General features: G+C 30.4%; 3 protein-coding genes across 3 annotated transcripts; all 3 read left to right on the top strand.

Annotated features, from left to right (window-relative positions):
* The first annotated feature begins 947 nt into the window (after window positions 1–947).
* On the top strand, window positions 948–1,453 carry LOC107058063 (E3 ubiquitin-protein ligase MBR2-like). Its single transcript, XM_015303361.1, has one exon. The coding sequence runs from the start codon at window positions 948–950 to the stop codon at window positions 1,302–1,304; it is 357 nt and encodes a 118-aa protein (XP_015158847.1). The 3' UTR covers window positions 1,305–1,453.
* A 7,871-nt stretch (window positions 1,454–9,324) lies between these two features.
* On the top strand, window positions 9,325–10,388 carry LOC102584902 (histone H3.3). Its single transcript, XM_006363227.2, has 2 exons — window positions 9,325–9,434; window positions 9,777–10,388. The coding sequence occupies exon 2, from the start codon at window positions 9,785–9,787 to the stop codon at window positions 10,193–10,195; it is 411 nt and encodes a 136-aa protein (XP_006363289.1). The 5' UTR covers window positions 9,325–9,434; window positions 9,777–9,784; the 3' UTR covers window positions 10,196–10,388.
* A 3,281-nt stretch (window positions 10,389–13,669) lies between these two features.
* LOC102584580 (mediator-associated protein 1-like) lies at window positions 13,670–15,158 on the top strand. The gene has a single exon (XM_006363226.2). It carries the CDS (start codon window positions 13,756–13,758, stop codon window positions 14,953–14,955), a length of 1,200 nt encoding a protein of 399 aa, XP_006363288.1. The 5' UTR covers window positions 13,670–13,755; the 3' UTR covers window positions 14,956–15,158.
* The last annotated feature ends 2 nt before the right edge of the window (window positions 15,159–15,160 follow it).

The following is a 15,160-nucleotide window of genomic DNA, read 5'->3' as shown; positions in this document are numbered from 1 at the left end:
TAGAAAAACTTTTAAAAAACTCTACAATATTTATATTTTTTAAATATATATATATATTAAAAAAAAGTTTTAAAAAAATCTATCTTAATTTTATAAATTAAGAAATAATTTAAGATAAATATTTTAATAATATGAATAAATAACAAGAGATGTGGAGAAGAAGGTTTTTGGAAAAGAAAAATAGAGAAATGTGTTTGTGTCGAGCAGAATTTTATGTTGAAATACTCGTTTATATTATAAAATCTTGCTAAGTATTTTACGAGCGGAAAAAAAAAGAATTTTCAAATAAAAAACTAGCTTTGTGTCTCATACATTTTTATTTTTAGTTTTGTGTTTTATACATTTCTAATAAAAAAATTGGCTTTGTGTCTCATAAATCAATATACATATCTATTATTTATCAAAATCACAATATGTATTATCTTTTTAGTTTTAATGGAGTAACAAATATATTCATATAGAAGAATATTGATGAATAAATTGCAAACATATGTATCAATATACATAGCTATTGTTTATCAAAATCATAATATGTATTATATTTTTAGTTTAGTGATAAATATAAGCATGCTTTTTATTTCAAGTTTGGACCACGTCTATATTTGACATATTTTATCACTCACTTTGGTTCTTGGTCAAAAAAATCATGTCATATAGATTTTATTGATGTCTTTTGAGTTTGTGTCATTTTTGTTATAGTTAAAAATGTTTTTGCTGTTTTTTTTAGCGAGATTTGGGAATAGCCCAACTGAAGGAAAATAGATAAAATTGAGATTTCAGAATTGGAGTATGAACTTGGAATCATGATATAAAGATTGGAATTATTCTATGAGAAACTTGTAAAGGAAACTCGTCAATTGGCAAAGAGAGTTTTAAAATCCTAAAATTTGAAGTTAAGTTTCACATTTGACGATTTTAAAATTTCCTATAGTGATTAATTGTTTCATATGATGCTTGATCCATTCGTCAACAATGTCGCGGAGTTGCATGATAGACATAGAGGCATGAGGCTCGATGTTGATAACATGTCGTACGAGGAATTATTGGCATTGGAAGAACATATAGGAAATGTGAACACCGGATTGAGTGAAGAAATCATTTTGGGACGTATGAAACAGCGAAAGCATGAGCCAGTATATGGAGGGTCATCGTCGCCTTGCTGTATATGTCGGGAGGAATACACAAGTGGAGATTACATGGGCATATTGGATTGTGGACATGAATTCCATAGCAGTTGCATAAAGCAGTGGCTAATGCTGAAGAATGTGTGTCCTATTTGTAAGATGACAGCCTTAAAAAAATGAAATGCAACCAAACAAAGATAATGTCCCTCCTCTTCTTCCCAACAAAAGAATTCCTTGGAAAAAGTGTAAAAAGAGGGGGTGGAGGGTTCTTTATATTATTACCATTTTAAAACTAATGGGGATATCTTTTTTTTTATTATTATTATTATTTATTTTGAAGTGAAGTGTTCTTTTAAAAGATTGGGTTTATCACAATGAATTCATACTTCAGACTTGAGGATTGATGTAAATTTTAGTTGAATGTGATTATTTTTTCCAAAAAAAATACAACATTGAAGATGAACAATTGAAGTTGTCCGATGAAACTCTATCAACAATCAACTTGTATTCATGAGCTTAAAAACAGACGTATGTTCTTGTATCTTGGAACCATAACTAACGGCAATAATGTTGCGAATTTTCTCTTTACCACTTTATGTTGCTTTATATAATTGGAAATATAGTAATGAATGCATTGATACAAAATACAATCGATCAGATGTCGTGAATATAGTGATGCATAGCACGCATTTCATATTTTTATCTATGAATTCAATTATCGATATATGTATCTATTATATTTTTATATTTTGCCTTAATTGGGTCATGTGTTGATATCAACAGTTAATAGTGATATATTTATTGAAATAAAGTAAAAAAAAAATGTGTACAGTCAAAAGTGTGCATAAAATATGTCTTTACATCAATAATGATATGCTCAATGAAATATAGTTAAAACGAAATGATGTATGCATCCAACAATGTACATGAATGGTATATACATGTATCACAAATCTGTTTACGATACATACACAATGCACTACACTAAAAATCACATTCACTGATTAAAGTACAAATTCAGTGTATCTAACAAAATTATATGTTTTACAATTTGGTTTGAGCAGAAAATAATATCTAATGGAATTAAGCAATCAATATAATTGAGTGAATATGTATATCAAATTTAAGTGAACAAATACGAGAAATTTGAGCAACAAAACAATTAAGGCTTAAGTCATCGATGTTCCCTTAAAGTTATCCGCATATTTCATTTAGACACCTGAACTAGGGACAATACCTATTGAACACCTAAATTGTTCAAAAAGTGTACCTATTAAACACAAAATGTTGATATGGCAGAAAAAGTATTTTTCACCTTCTTTTAGCGCGTGAAGACATTTGAAATCATATTTTAATTTATTTATTTTTTTGAAAAAACTTAAAATTGGCATTGTAAATAATTTAAAAAAAAACTAATCCAAAAAAGGAAAATCCCCCACCCCCTTCCTCCCCTCCCCCTAATTTCAGTCGTCTTCTTCACCTATTTTCAAAATCAAACTTACAGTGTATTTTTTTTTAAATCAAATAATTGGATCTACTAAAGAAAGAAGAAACAAGATTTTTGGACATTGGAGTAATGAAAATCAACTAATTAGCTTTGCCGGAAAAATAATAATTGGACATTGAAGTATAAAAATGTAGCCGCCAGCTCCATTTCCAGCACCTCCAAACAAACATCACCATTCGAATTAAAATATAAACTCATTTAACTTATAAAAAATAAAATCGAAGAATTCGATAAAATTAATTTGGGTCCTCTTGATTTCTCTTTGCACCCGATTTGAAATAATTACTTCGTTAACAAACTCCGCTTCTTCATCACTCTTGTACGAGTCTCACTTTATATCTTTCTCTCACGTATTAGGTACGAAAAATTCTTGTTATTTTTTAAAAAATTGAGTCTACAAGTAGTTTGAGAAGATATAGAGTGGTTTAAGAAGAGAAATGTTGCCGGAAAGAAGATGAAGAAGAAAGGCGTAGGGTAGAAGAACGGGGTGGGGGTAGTGTGGGGCCGGGTAAAAATGTGTTATTATATTCAATGTTTTTATGTATATTAAAAAGATTGAAAATGTATTTGTAGTAAACTTTTTTTTTAATATAAAAATCATTCTTCCATAAATTTTGGGGCCCACTTGCCACATGTCATTTTTTCATTAATTATTTTGCCACGTCATCGCGAGTGTATCACACACATTTTATATTTTTCACTTATTATCAAAAAATGTCTAATAGGAACAAGATTTGAATAGACAAAAATGTTCAATAGGTATTAATCCTAGTTGAGGTGTCTAAGTGAAATATGCGGACAACTTTAAGGAGCCGTCGATGACTTAAGCCAACAATAAATTTAAGCACCAGATATGGTTTTAAGCCATTAGCTATAAGTCATAATTTTAAAAAGTATGGCTACTAAGGATAATTATGCTCCAAATTATAGTTGTTTGTTTTTTTATTTTTTTTACTATTATAAAAAAAATAAGGAAAAAACAATATTGTGAAATGGCTTGAATTTGAAATCATTAGTAATTGAGGTTAAATATATGTTTGTCCCTATTGAGTTTGTTCAAATACGACGTACTTACTGTAACGACAAATAATTTTTAACACATGTCCTACTATTCAATGAAAAAAAGATATTTGTCGTTAAACGGTCTGAAATGATCCAAATACGCTCGTAAAATTTGTTGAATTGTGTCGAAAAAATTTATGGTGGGAGAGGCACAAGTATGACTTGGTATGTGAGGTATTATTTTTGAATTAAAAAATATGTAGGTCTCACCTTTCCTTTTCAATATTGTTGTTTCTCTCTCCTGTCTTACTTAATTTATGAATAAAAAATTATGTGGGTCCTATTTGTTTTATTTTACATTGTTATTCTTTTTCTCATACATTTTACTCCACATTTGTTCACTTGTCCATTTCTTTTCTTTGCCCCTTTTTTTTTATAAAAAAATTATTTTATTCTTCTTTCCTCTAATATTTCAGATCAATTTTAAGGTATGAATTTTATTTAGTCAATTTTATTTATATCATTCGTATATTTTTTCTTTTTCATATTTGATAATTAACAAATATATTATTTTAAATTTTTTTAAATTACATAAAAATGGTGGAGAAAATTACAAAATGAAGAATAAAACCTTCATCTACGAAATAAAAGTCTAGATAGTCAATCAACTAAACTATTAATATCCCTCATTTTGGTACATGTATTTAAGCATGATTGATTAATTTTCACTTATCAAATTGAATTTATTTCATCTAATTTTTATATTAATAAACCATACCAAATTAATGAAATTAAATTTTTCGATTTTCTTAATATTTTTTATCTTGATTTGAAACATTTTACAATAAAATGAATTTTATTTTTATGAAATATAATGTAAATATCATACTATTTTTGTACCATTATTATTTATTTAATATAACTCATTGTAAAACCGTTATATAAAAAAACTATCAACCATAATGCCACAAAAGGGGAAATATATTATATATATTAATATTTGTATATACAAAATATTGTTTCCTTTTTATGCGTTAAAGATGATAGTGTTTATATAATTATTTATAATAAATTGAAGTAGATATAATTGTATGAAATAGTGTGACAATTGCGTCATATTTCATAAAAATTAATTTAATTTAGTGTAGCATATTTCAAATGGAACTTAAAAAAAACTGAGAAAATTGAAAAACTTGATTTTATTGTTTCGTTGTGGTTTGACAGTGAAAAAAAAAACTAACCAATCAAATGTATATATACATATCAAATAAACTATTTTAATAGATTAGTTGATTAACTATCTAAATATTCATTTCATAGATGAAAATTCTAATTTTTATTTTGCAATTTCCTCCCATATTTTTTTCTTGTATTCTCAACTATAAAATTAACCATTGGAAAAACTGATTAAGAAATTAGAAAAATAAAAAGGTGAAAGGAAAGAAATGAGAAAAAGGAGGGGTGAGAAGTAAAGGTTGGAGAGAGAAATAACAATATAGAATGAGAAGGATAGGAGTAATTGGACCTGTGTATTTTTTAATTAAAAAATAATGCCTCACATACCAAGTTGTGCCTCTCCCACCATAAAAATTTTCAAACTGTGTCGGGTTCATTTTCTCAACTACCATCCAACATTGCTCTAAATCAATCATTATTGTTAACAATTATTTGTTCTCACTTTCAAAAATACTAGTTGAAAATTATTGTTACTGTGTCACCACTTTACCATTATGACACTACTCACGAAAAGACACATTAGAATTTCATCAAAAAGCTATCATTTGAATGATTTCTAATACTCTCTCCTTTTCAAAAAAAATGTCCTAGTTTGACTTGGAACGGAGTTTAAGAAAAGAAAGAAGACTTTTATTCTTGTGGTTCTAAATTAAAGTTATGTGAAATGTACCAAAATGTTCTTTAATCTTGTGGCCTTTAATATGTCATGTGGAAAGTTGAAGTTAAAGTGTTGCCAAAAAAGGAAATGAGTCATTTTTTTTTAAACAGACTAAAAAGGAAATGAGATCATTCTTTTTGAAACGAAGCGAGTATATTATTTTTTATATTCTCATTATCTCTATCATAGATAAAATGGTCATCCTTAAATAATGTCCCTTTAATTATGAAAATATTGATGCAAACAATTTAAAAAATAAAGGGAAAATGGTCAAAAATACCCCTCAACTTTGTTTTATTGGTTGACTAAACCCTTACCGTTAAAACGAGGTTAGTTTTACCCCTGCCGTCTACAAACTCATCATATGTACCCTCCAAATTAACGATTTCCCCAAATCAATTCCAAATTCTCAACTTCGACCCGAATTATCCCTTTAAAAACAATTTATCAATTAAATCCGACCCATAACCCATTTAATCTGATCTTACATACCAAATGTATAAAAAAAAAAGTAATGAATTCACCAAAACCCATTTCAATTCCTAATGAACAAATAAATTTCCAGCCATTAATGAGCTTTTAAGAAGCAATGTTAGGAGCAAAAGCAGAGGAAGAAGGGTCAAAAATACCCCTCAACTTTATTTTATTGGTTGACTAAACCCTTACCGTTAAAACGAGGTTAGTTTTACCCCTGCCGTCTACAAACTCATCATATGTACCCTCCAAATTAACGATTTCCCCAAATCAATTCCAAATTCTCAACTTCGACCCGAATTATCCCTTTAAAAACAAATTATCAATTAAATCCGACCCATAACCCATTTAATCTGATCTTACATACCAAATGTATAAAAAAAAAGTAATGAATTCACCAAAACCCATTTCAATTCCTAATGAACAAATAAATTTCCAGCCATTAATGAGCTTTTAAGAAGCAATGTTAGGAGCAAAAGCAGAGGAAGAAGACATGCCAGCCTTATGTTCATACACAAAAATAAGAACAATATTGCTATTGAAATAATCCAATAACCTTCTTCCCCAAAAGTCACTTGTATAGATATATTCACTAGTTCTTCAAATCCGCCGCACACGACGGCGAAAAGGCAGTACTAGGCGGTCGAATTCCACCAGAAAACAACAACAAGAAAGAAACTAAAAAGTTCATGCTGCTGCAATTTTGGGTGGGAATTATCTAATTTATTACACAAATTCAGATCTGTGATTTCAGTGTGAAGAAATGGGTGTGATGTTTTCGATTTGGGTATTTTGGGGAAGAAGTTGAAATTATTGATTTTTCGAAGTTGGAACTCGCTTGTAAAATCCGAAATTCAAACTCAAGCTCCAAGCTCCATTAATGGCTATGAAGTTTCCATGGTTGGTTCTTCAAGTTTCAGGCTCCAATTCAAAAATTAGTACCCTTAGAAGCTTTTAACAATGGCTTTGAAAATATTTACAGAATGAGTAACACTACAACAAATTCAATGACAAGGGAGAAATCCATTCTTTTTAGTTTTGGTGGACTCAACAAGATTGAGAAAATTGAAAATTAAATTAAATTTTGTTTATAATGGTGGTGGGTTTTATATGGGTCGGATCAGATTAGAAAAGAATTTCATTCTAAATGAGTTTTAAATGGGTAATTCGGGTCGAAATTGAGAATTTGAGATTGATTTGGGGCAAATCGTTAATTTGGAGGGTACATATGATGAGTTTGTAAACGGCAGGGGTAAAACTAACTTCTTTTTAACGGTAAGGGTTTAGTCAACCAATAAAACAAAGTTGAGGGGTATTTTTGACCCTTGTCCCAAAAATAAATAATATTTTTAAGATTGGTTTCAACATCATGAGTCATGACATTGTTATGAAGTTTTGACATTATTATTGATGGTTTGAGAAGGATTGAAAATGAAGTTGTGTGGATAAAAGTTCAGTGAAAGTGAAAATTCAACTCTATTTGAGATGATTTAAGGCTTAGGAATTACTTAATTTGAGCTTAAGAGGATAGATGCATGTATTAATGGTAATTGGTAAAGATTCTTGATTTTGAAGAATACGGTAGTATTATTTATCAGAATACTGACCACCCTTCTCAAAATTCAAGAGCAATTTTAGCAAGTCAAACGGTAAATTTGTCAATTCATTACTTATTTATCATTTTTAATTACCAAATAATCCATTTTCAAGCACTATTTGTAGGGTTCAACAATAACAATACCTACTGAAATCTCATAAACAAAACTTGTGCGGAGGATAAAATATATGTAAATATTATCACTATCTCGTAAAGGTATAAGATTGTTTTTGAAAGTTAATCGGCTCAAGTGCAACAAATTCAAGTACAAAGAAGAAGGAGACAACGAAGAAAATATAGAAAGTAACAATAAAATAGTGCGATAACTGAAGCTCACTAAATAACATACTAAGATAGATTATTGTAACTACAATAATATAACCAGTACAATGGCAAACACCAACCACCCTAAGCAAGACAACACTACACTACCTACTAATAATTTGTCCTAATACGTGTCCTCTATCCTATTTAAGGTTATGTCCATGATAACTTGAAACAATTCAGTCAAAACATAAACAATTAGATAGATGTTCTCACCTTAGATATTTTTACTTTCATAAGTAAATTATAAATAAATTTTGATAAAAACATACATAACATCTTCAAAGTTGATCATAAAAATAATAAATTATGTATGTATAATAATAAAATATATGTATATAATTTGTCGGTTCAGTTTAGTTATTCATTAGAATTTTTTCGAATAAAATCACAACCAAGCCAAATACTATCGATTTTCAAAAATTTAAAATCAAATCAAACCAAACCCAACCCAAATAAAATCAATTTATTTTATCAATTTGGTTCGATTTTTCAATTTGGATCGATATTTATCCAAATCGTAAACACCCTATGTAGAAGTATACAATAAATGAATGAATCCATAATCCATTCAAATACTCTTTAGAGCAACTTTCACATATAGCAAACATAAAATTCTTATTTGTATGTTATAACTATAATTTGCATAATTGCGCTCTGTAGCAAATTTTATGTTTGCTATGGAGCTTTTGATTTGTATAATTCGCTACAAACATCTAATTTTATACAAATTGTTCAGTTTTGTATAAATTCATTTATACATTGTAATTTGTATAATAAGATCTGTATTTATATAATTATAAGTGTATAGATGAAAATATGTGTATTTGTATATACACTTTTCTCTCGCTTTATAAAAACACAAACACATTTTATATATTTATACCGAAATGTATAAAATGACTAATTGTATATCGAAAATGACTAATTATATATCAAATCAGATGACAAAAAAAGGGATGTTTGCTGCGAATTATAATTAAAATAAACTATGGCTATAACATTTAATTTGAATTAATAATTTGCTATTTCACACAATTTTTCCTACTCTTTATGAATTATGAGTGAAATTTTCTTCATAGTGCATGATTATTAATCATAAAAATAATGCTGTAGAACCCGATACTCCAAAAGGGTCCGGATCCGGATGTTTGTAAAACGCAATGAGGAAATTTACCGACTTAATGAATCTTCAATCCTCGTGACACATTAAGAACCAATCAGAGAGCGAGTACAAGTCCTCGCGGATCGTGTCAGAAAAGTAACTGCAGATCGCAACCGTTCATTTGATACTCAGAAAACACAAAAAGAGCTACTATCAACCGTCGAACCGTACTTCTAAAAAACACACACGGTAAAAGAAATCCTAACCAACCCCGGCTTTCACACGTTCTATAAATAGCATCAACACAACTCTCTCAATCCACGTTTACTCAAAACCGATAAAGTACTTCTTCATCTTTCAGATTTTTCAAGCTTTTTTAGAAGCCTTCAACTTCAAGCAATTTTAAGGTTCGAGTTCTTGTTTCTCTTCTTTATTATTCATCAAAGTTCGTTTAATTTTTAATTTCAATCATGATTTCTAAATTTCAATTGTGAAAATCTTTTTATTTTTCAAATTTGAAATCTTAGGGTTTTGATTTGGGGATTCTTAGGATTAGCTTCGCATAACTGGGTTTCTTTTTTCTTGTTCTTCTAAGATCTGAAATTATGATGAATTGTTCTCTTTGTGTGTGTTGAATTTGTATGTCGATCCAAATCTAGAGTACATGAACCCTAGGTTTCGAGATTTAATTTCATATGCTCAAATTCATGAATTTCTTGGGATTAACCGAAGATAATTATTATTTGCAGAAAGTCAGATGGCTCGTACTAAGCAAACTGCTCGTAAATCTACTGGAGGAAAGGCTCCAAGGAAGCAACTTGCCACCAAGGCCGCTAGGAAATCTGCCCCAACCACTGGAGGAGTCAAGAAGCCTCACAGATACAGGCCTGGAACCGTTGCTCTTCGTGAAATCCGCAAGTACCAGAAGAGTACTGAGCTTTTGATCAGGAAATTGCCATTCCAGAGGCTTGTTCGTGAAATTGCTCAAGACTTCAAGACTGATTTGCGTTTCCAGAGCCATGCTGTGTTGGCCTTGCAAGAGGCAGCTGAGGCTTACCTTGTTGGGCTCTTTGAAGATACAAATCTGTGTGCCATTCACGCCAAGCGTGTTACAATCATGCCCAAGGACATCCAGCTTGCCAGAAGGATTAGGGGAGAAAGGGCTTAGAATGCCCTGCTTTGTCGTTGCTTAGATTGCTAAAGCCTCTTTTGCAATTCTGTTTGTTTTTCTTTGTTCTTTAGGATATTCTTATTTGATAGGTTAATAGATATGGATGGTTGTGGATTACTGGCTATTTGACAATATATAGTCCATTTTATTCGTATTTCTCTTCTCAATATACATTCAATGTTCCTCCTGATTATGATTTCAGCAAGTTGCTTGAAACCCTACCGGCTATAATAGCAATGCTCGGTGGATTTCTGTTTTGGGATATCAATTCGATATCATTAGAACCTTTCAATTACGCCGCTTGGTTGATGCTCTAGGGTTTGCTTATTGTGCTTGATTTTCTGGTGTCGTACCCCTTAACTTTCTTTCCAAGCACTGTTTAATCGAACGCTTGTTAAATTGACTGTTTTTTTAATTACAACTTTTTTTTTTTAATTGAGAAAGCCAAAAGTTGTTTCGAGATGAGCACTTCTAAAGCTAATCGAGACTTGTTAAAATTTGAAATGTTCAAACGTTATCGATTAACGAGTCTGAAAAATAAAAAATTACATCTTATCGGTTCTACTCTTGGGAAACCCAAACGGATTTGAATTGTTTTGTGGTTGGAATAAATAACAAAAAAGTTATGCTAGTCTTTCTAAAAGCATGTATTTAATCATGTTCTTTAATTGAATGATAGCTTATTTGAAATTTTATGATTCGTACAGTCGTTAATTATTTTAGTTCGTCCATCAATCCTAAATATATAGGAGTAATTCAACTAGTCAACAGAACTGCCCTATTGAAGATACGTGGTCTAAAATAGTCATTTTGGAAAATTAAATATAATTACTATTAGTATTCGCTAAGTATTATACTTGGGGGGAATAACAATTTTAGTCCTTAAGATATTGGCTTATTATTGTGATTTTAATCTTCTTATTACATGACTTAGCGCATTTAGCTTTTAATTAATTAAAATATGTTAATTGGTCTTTAAAGCTAATGAATGTTAAATTTTTTGATCAGGAATACAAAGTATTTAGCAGATTCTACATAAACGAAGAGTTAAATAGACGTGTACAAAGAAGATGTAAAAATAGGTACATTACGACATTGCCAATCATCAATAAAACAATTGTGAAAGTAAATTAAATATTCAGTCCTTAAAGATAACAATTGAGTAGTGGTAGAAGTAAAAGGATAGGTGAGAATGAACATATATATGTTGCTTTAGACAGTTATCATCAAATCTATAAACTTTAGCAATTATTAGTTGAAGGTCAAATTTGTTAAGTTGTATAATAGAAGGATCAAAATCACAAAAAGATAATTATTTGAGGACCAACATTACTATTTTTCCTATCTTTTAATCGATAAGTGTGGAAAAGATAGCAATAATATTAATTTGAGATCAAAGGATAATTTAGTCAAATTATTCCTTTAAGTAATTTTATTTTCGCTCAAATTGTCTATTGTGATCTTTAAGTAATAATTATCTCAAATTATTTATCACTTACAAAATTTAAGATAAAGTTAATTATTATTTTTATTTTATCCTCTGGAGTAATTATTTTTGTACTACAAACACCTCTTATTCAAATAAAACAAATATTCAATGATAAAAAAAATAATATTTTAAATATAATTAGCGATAAAATAATCTCATAGCTAATATTTTTTTGATAAACATGTAAAAGAAAACATGACATAAAATTTGAATAAAAGAAACTACTTCCTCTGGTCCCATATTAGTTGATCATTTTCCATTTGACATGGTATTTGAGAAATCACAAATAATAAAAAACTTTTTGAGAATTTTACAAATAAACTTTAAAAAGAATTAATTATAAGGATAATATAGGCAAAAAAATAACTAACGATTCTTTGATTTAGTAAGGTGGTCAACTTATTATGAAATATTTATGGTTAATCAAGGAAAAACTACATAAATGAGTCATAAAGTCTAAAATAGTTACAAGTTCAAACCCAAACCCAAAGTAATTTATGAAATACCCATTATCTCATAAATAACTACAACCCATACCCCTTATTCATTAAAACTGATAATTTTCGCTTGACTGATACTCAGTATTAGGGGTGTTCACGGTTTGGTTTGGGTCGGTAGATCAAAACCAAAACCAAACCAACTTAATCGATTTTAAAAATTATCAAAACCAAACCAAACCAACTTAATCGATTTTAAAAATTATCAAAACCAAACCAAACCAAATATAATATACATTTATCGGTTTGGTTGTTTTCGGTTTGGTTTGTTGGTTCGTTATTAACCATACATAAAATAAAATAAACAATTCATTCAAAAACGTGAAAAAAAGTGACCAACAATCCATTCAAACAAAAAAATAGTTAGAATGACTGGCATTACAGAACTTTGGATCATTGAATTTACTGAATAAAACTTCAAAATTCACTATTTTGGCATAGAAGGAAGAGACAATGACATTTTTAGTCCCACAAAGAATTTTCATAGACACTCATATACATGAAACCAATAAGAAAAATGTTCTCACCTTGGACATTTTTTCTTTCATAAGTAAATTATAAATAAATTTTGTTGAAACATATATAAAATCTTTAAAATTGTTTATGAATATAATATATTATGTATGTATAATAATAAAATTTATATATATAACTTGTTGGTTCGGTTCGGTTATTTCTTTGATTTTTTCCGAACAAAATCATAACCAAACCAAATACTATCGGTTCTTAACAATCTAAAACCAAACCAAACCAAAACCCAAATTAAATCGGTTCATTTAATCGATTTGGTTTGGTTTTTCGGTTTGGATCAGTTTTTATCCAAACCATGAACACCCCTACTCAGTATCATATACTATATATATATATATATATTGTTGTGGTATCATTAATGTTTATTCTTCAGAAATTACTCATTCATCAATGATACTATAAGAGTATACATATATTTTAGGTATCATTAAGGTTTCTTGTTCAGAAATTGCTCATTAGTCAATGATACTATAAATGAGAAATTTCTGAACAAAAAACCCTTAATGATTTCAATACAATATATATATACTGCTTTAGTATCAATTAAGTGAAATTATTATCCTTAATAATATCAATACATTATATGATATTATCAGTCCTAATGATACCAATACAATATATGATACTGATTCAGTATCAGTTAAGCGAAATCAATTAGGGGTATATAGTGTAATTATTTAGTGGGATATGAATATAAATGAGTATATGTTTGTAATTATTTTACTTTTATGAGGTATTGACTTAGTTTCCCCTTATCTTCAAGGATTGTGAAAAACATATGACAAATAAAATGAACGGAATGGGCACATCTCTTATAAAAAAAGGTTTGGATGGAGGGAATAGTATTTTTTTAAATTTTGAACTAATTTTAATTTGACTAACCTTGAAAATATAAGTGTTTAATTCTCAATGGCCTCCCCACTTATTAATTATTTAACTTTTAATTTATCACCATCTTTATACTTGAACTTGATTTAAAAGAAAAAATAGAAAAGAGGGAGGCAGCTACACTCTTTTGCCCTAATCGCTTACACTCTCCAATGGCTAAGAATCGTCCCGAGAAAGAAGAAGAAGAAGAATCCGGTGAGGAGATGGAAGTTTCTTCGCCGGGAAACGCGGATACTGAATCGGGATCGGGATCGGGATCGGGATCAGAATCAGAATCGGAATCGGAACCTGAACAAGAGCAACCCCCGAAAAAACCACCAGTTTCCGCTCCAAAGAAGCCACAACCTCAGGATGATTCTTCTTCTTCTACTGAAGAGGAATCTGATTCCGAGTCCGAACCGGATCCCGAAACACAGAAACCAAACCCGGTTGTTAAACCCATAGCTTCCAAACCCATGGATGAGCCGAAAAAAGCTGCGCCTATCGTTGAGAAGAAACCTAAATCCAAAGCAGATGCTACTGCAAAACTCACTTCTCCGAAGAAGTCCACTGCCGTTGTCGGAGCTAAACGCCCGGTGGATGACGGTGAAGCTAAGGAATCGAAGAGGTCTAAGAAGAAACCAGAGAAACAGATTGAAACTCCAGTGTCGAAAACGCCCACTGATGACGTGAAAAGGCAGCTGTTTCAGAGATTGTGGAGTGAAGATGACGAAATTGCTATCCTGAAGGGCATGACTGATTACAGGTCGAAGAAAAAAGCCGACCCAGTTGCGGATTTGAGTGCATTTCATGAATTCATCAAAAAGTCTTTGCACGTAGATGTGTCTAAGGCCCAGTTGCAAGACAAGATTAGGAGATTGAAGAAGAAGTATGAAAACAATGCTGGGAAAGAGAAGAAGGGAAAGGAAAGGACTTTCTCCAAGCCCCACGAGCAAAAAGCCTATGAATTGTCTCAAAAGGTTTGGGGTAAAGAGAAAACTGACAAAGTTCCAGTTGAAGTTGTTAAAGTGGAGAATGTAACTGCAAGTAAGGGACGAAGCAACAGTGGAGGTGAAGATAATGGGGTTTTGGATGTAGTGAAGGAGGAGAAACTGAGTGCGGAGGTGGAGAGGACTGTGGAGGTTACACCTAATTTGAATTTGACATCGTGTGGGGGAAGTGTTGCTGCTCTGGAGAAGTGGCTTGAAGAGTTTTCTGGGTTGCTTAGCATTGAGAAATTGGATGAGATTAAGAAAAAGTCGACATCCTTGCAGGTAGCTGAGGCTGGCTTGTGCTTGAGGAGGGTGAATCTAATTGCTGAGCAGGGGGAGCTAATGCGCAAAGCTATGAATGCTTCTGGGATTGATATCTAGAAAGAGTAAACTATTTTAAGGCAAACTTCCTTTTTAGGTTTGTTTCTGCTTGTAGTTCTGTTAATTTCTCATTTTGTGTAGTTTCAGCTCATTGTCTTTACAAGTAGCATATTTTGGAGCTTGTTATGTGTGATTTGCTATTTGGATATAAACCATATTTGTCTCACTCTCTAGTAATTACAGCTGCTTATTTAGCATTTGAATG

The sequence above is a fragment of the Solanum tuberosum genome, unplaced genomic scaffold (assembly GCF_000226075.1).
Source record: "Solanum tuberosum cultivar DM 1-3 516 R44 unplaced genomic scaffold, SolTub_3.0 scf00404, whole genome shotgun sequence".
In the NCBI taxonomy this organism is placed as follows: Eukaryota; Viridiplantae; Streptophyta; class Magnoliopsida; order Solanales; family Solanaceae; genus Solanum; species Solanum tuberosum.
This window is presented reverse-complemented; position numbering and strand designations above follow the sequence as displayed.

What these genes read in the sequence shown, in the direction of transcription:
- LOC107058063 (XM_015303361.1), top strand. Translation starts at nt 948, where the DNA reads ATGATGCTTGATCCATTCGTCAACAATGTCGCGGAGTTGCATGATAGA.
- LOC102584902 (XM_006363227.2), top strand. Translation starts at nt 9,785, where the DNA reads ATGGCTCGTACTAAGCAAACTGCTCGTAAATCTACTGGAGGAAAGGCT.
- LOC102584580 (XM_006363226.2), top strand. Translation starts at nt 13,756, where the DNA reads ATGGCTAAGAATCGTCCCGAGAAAGAAGAAGAAGAAGAATCCGGTGAG.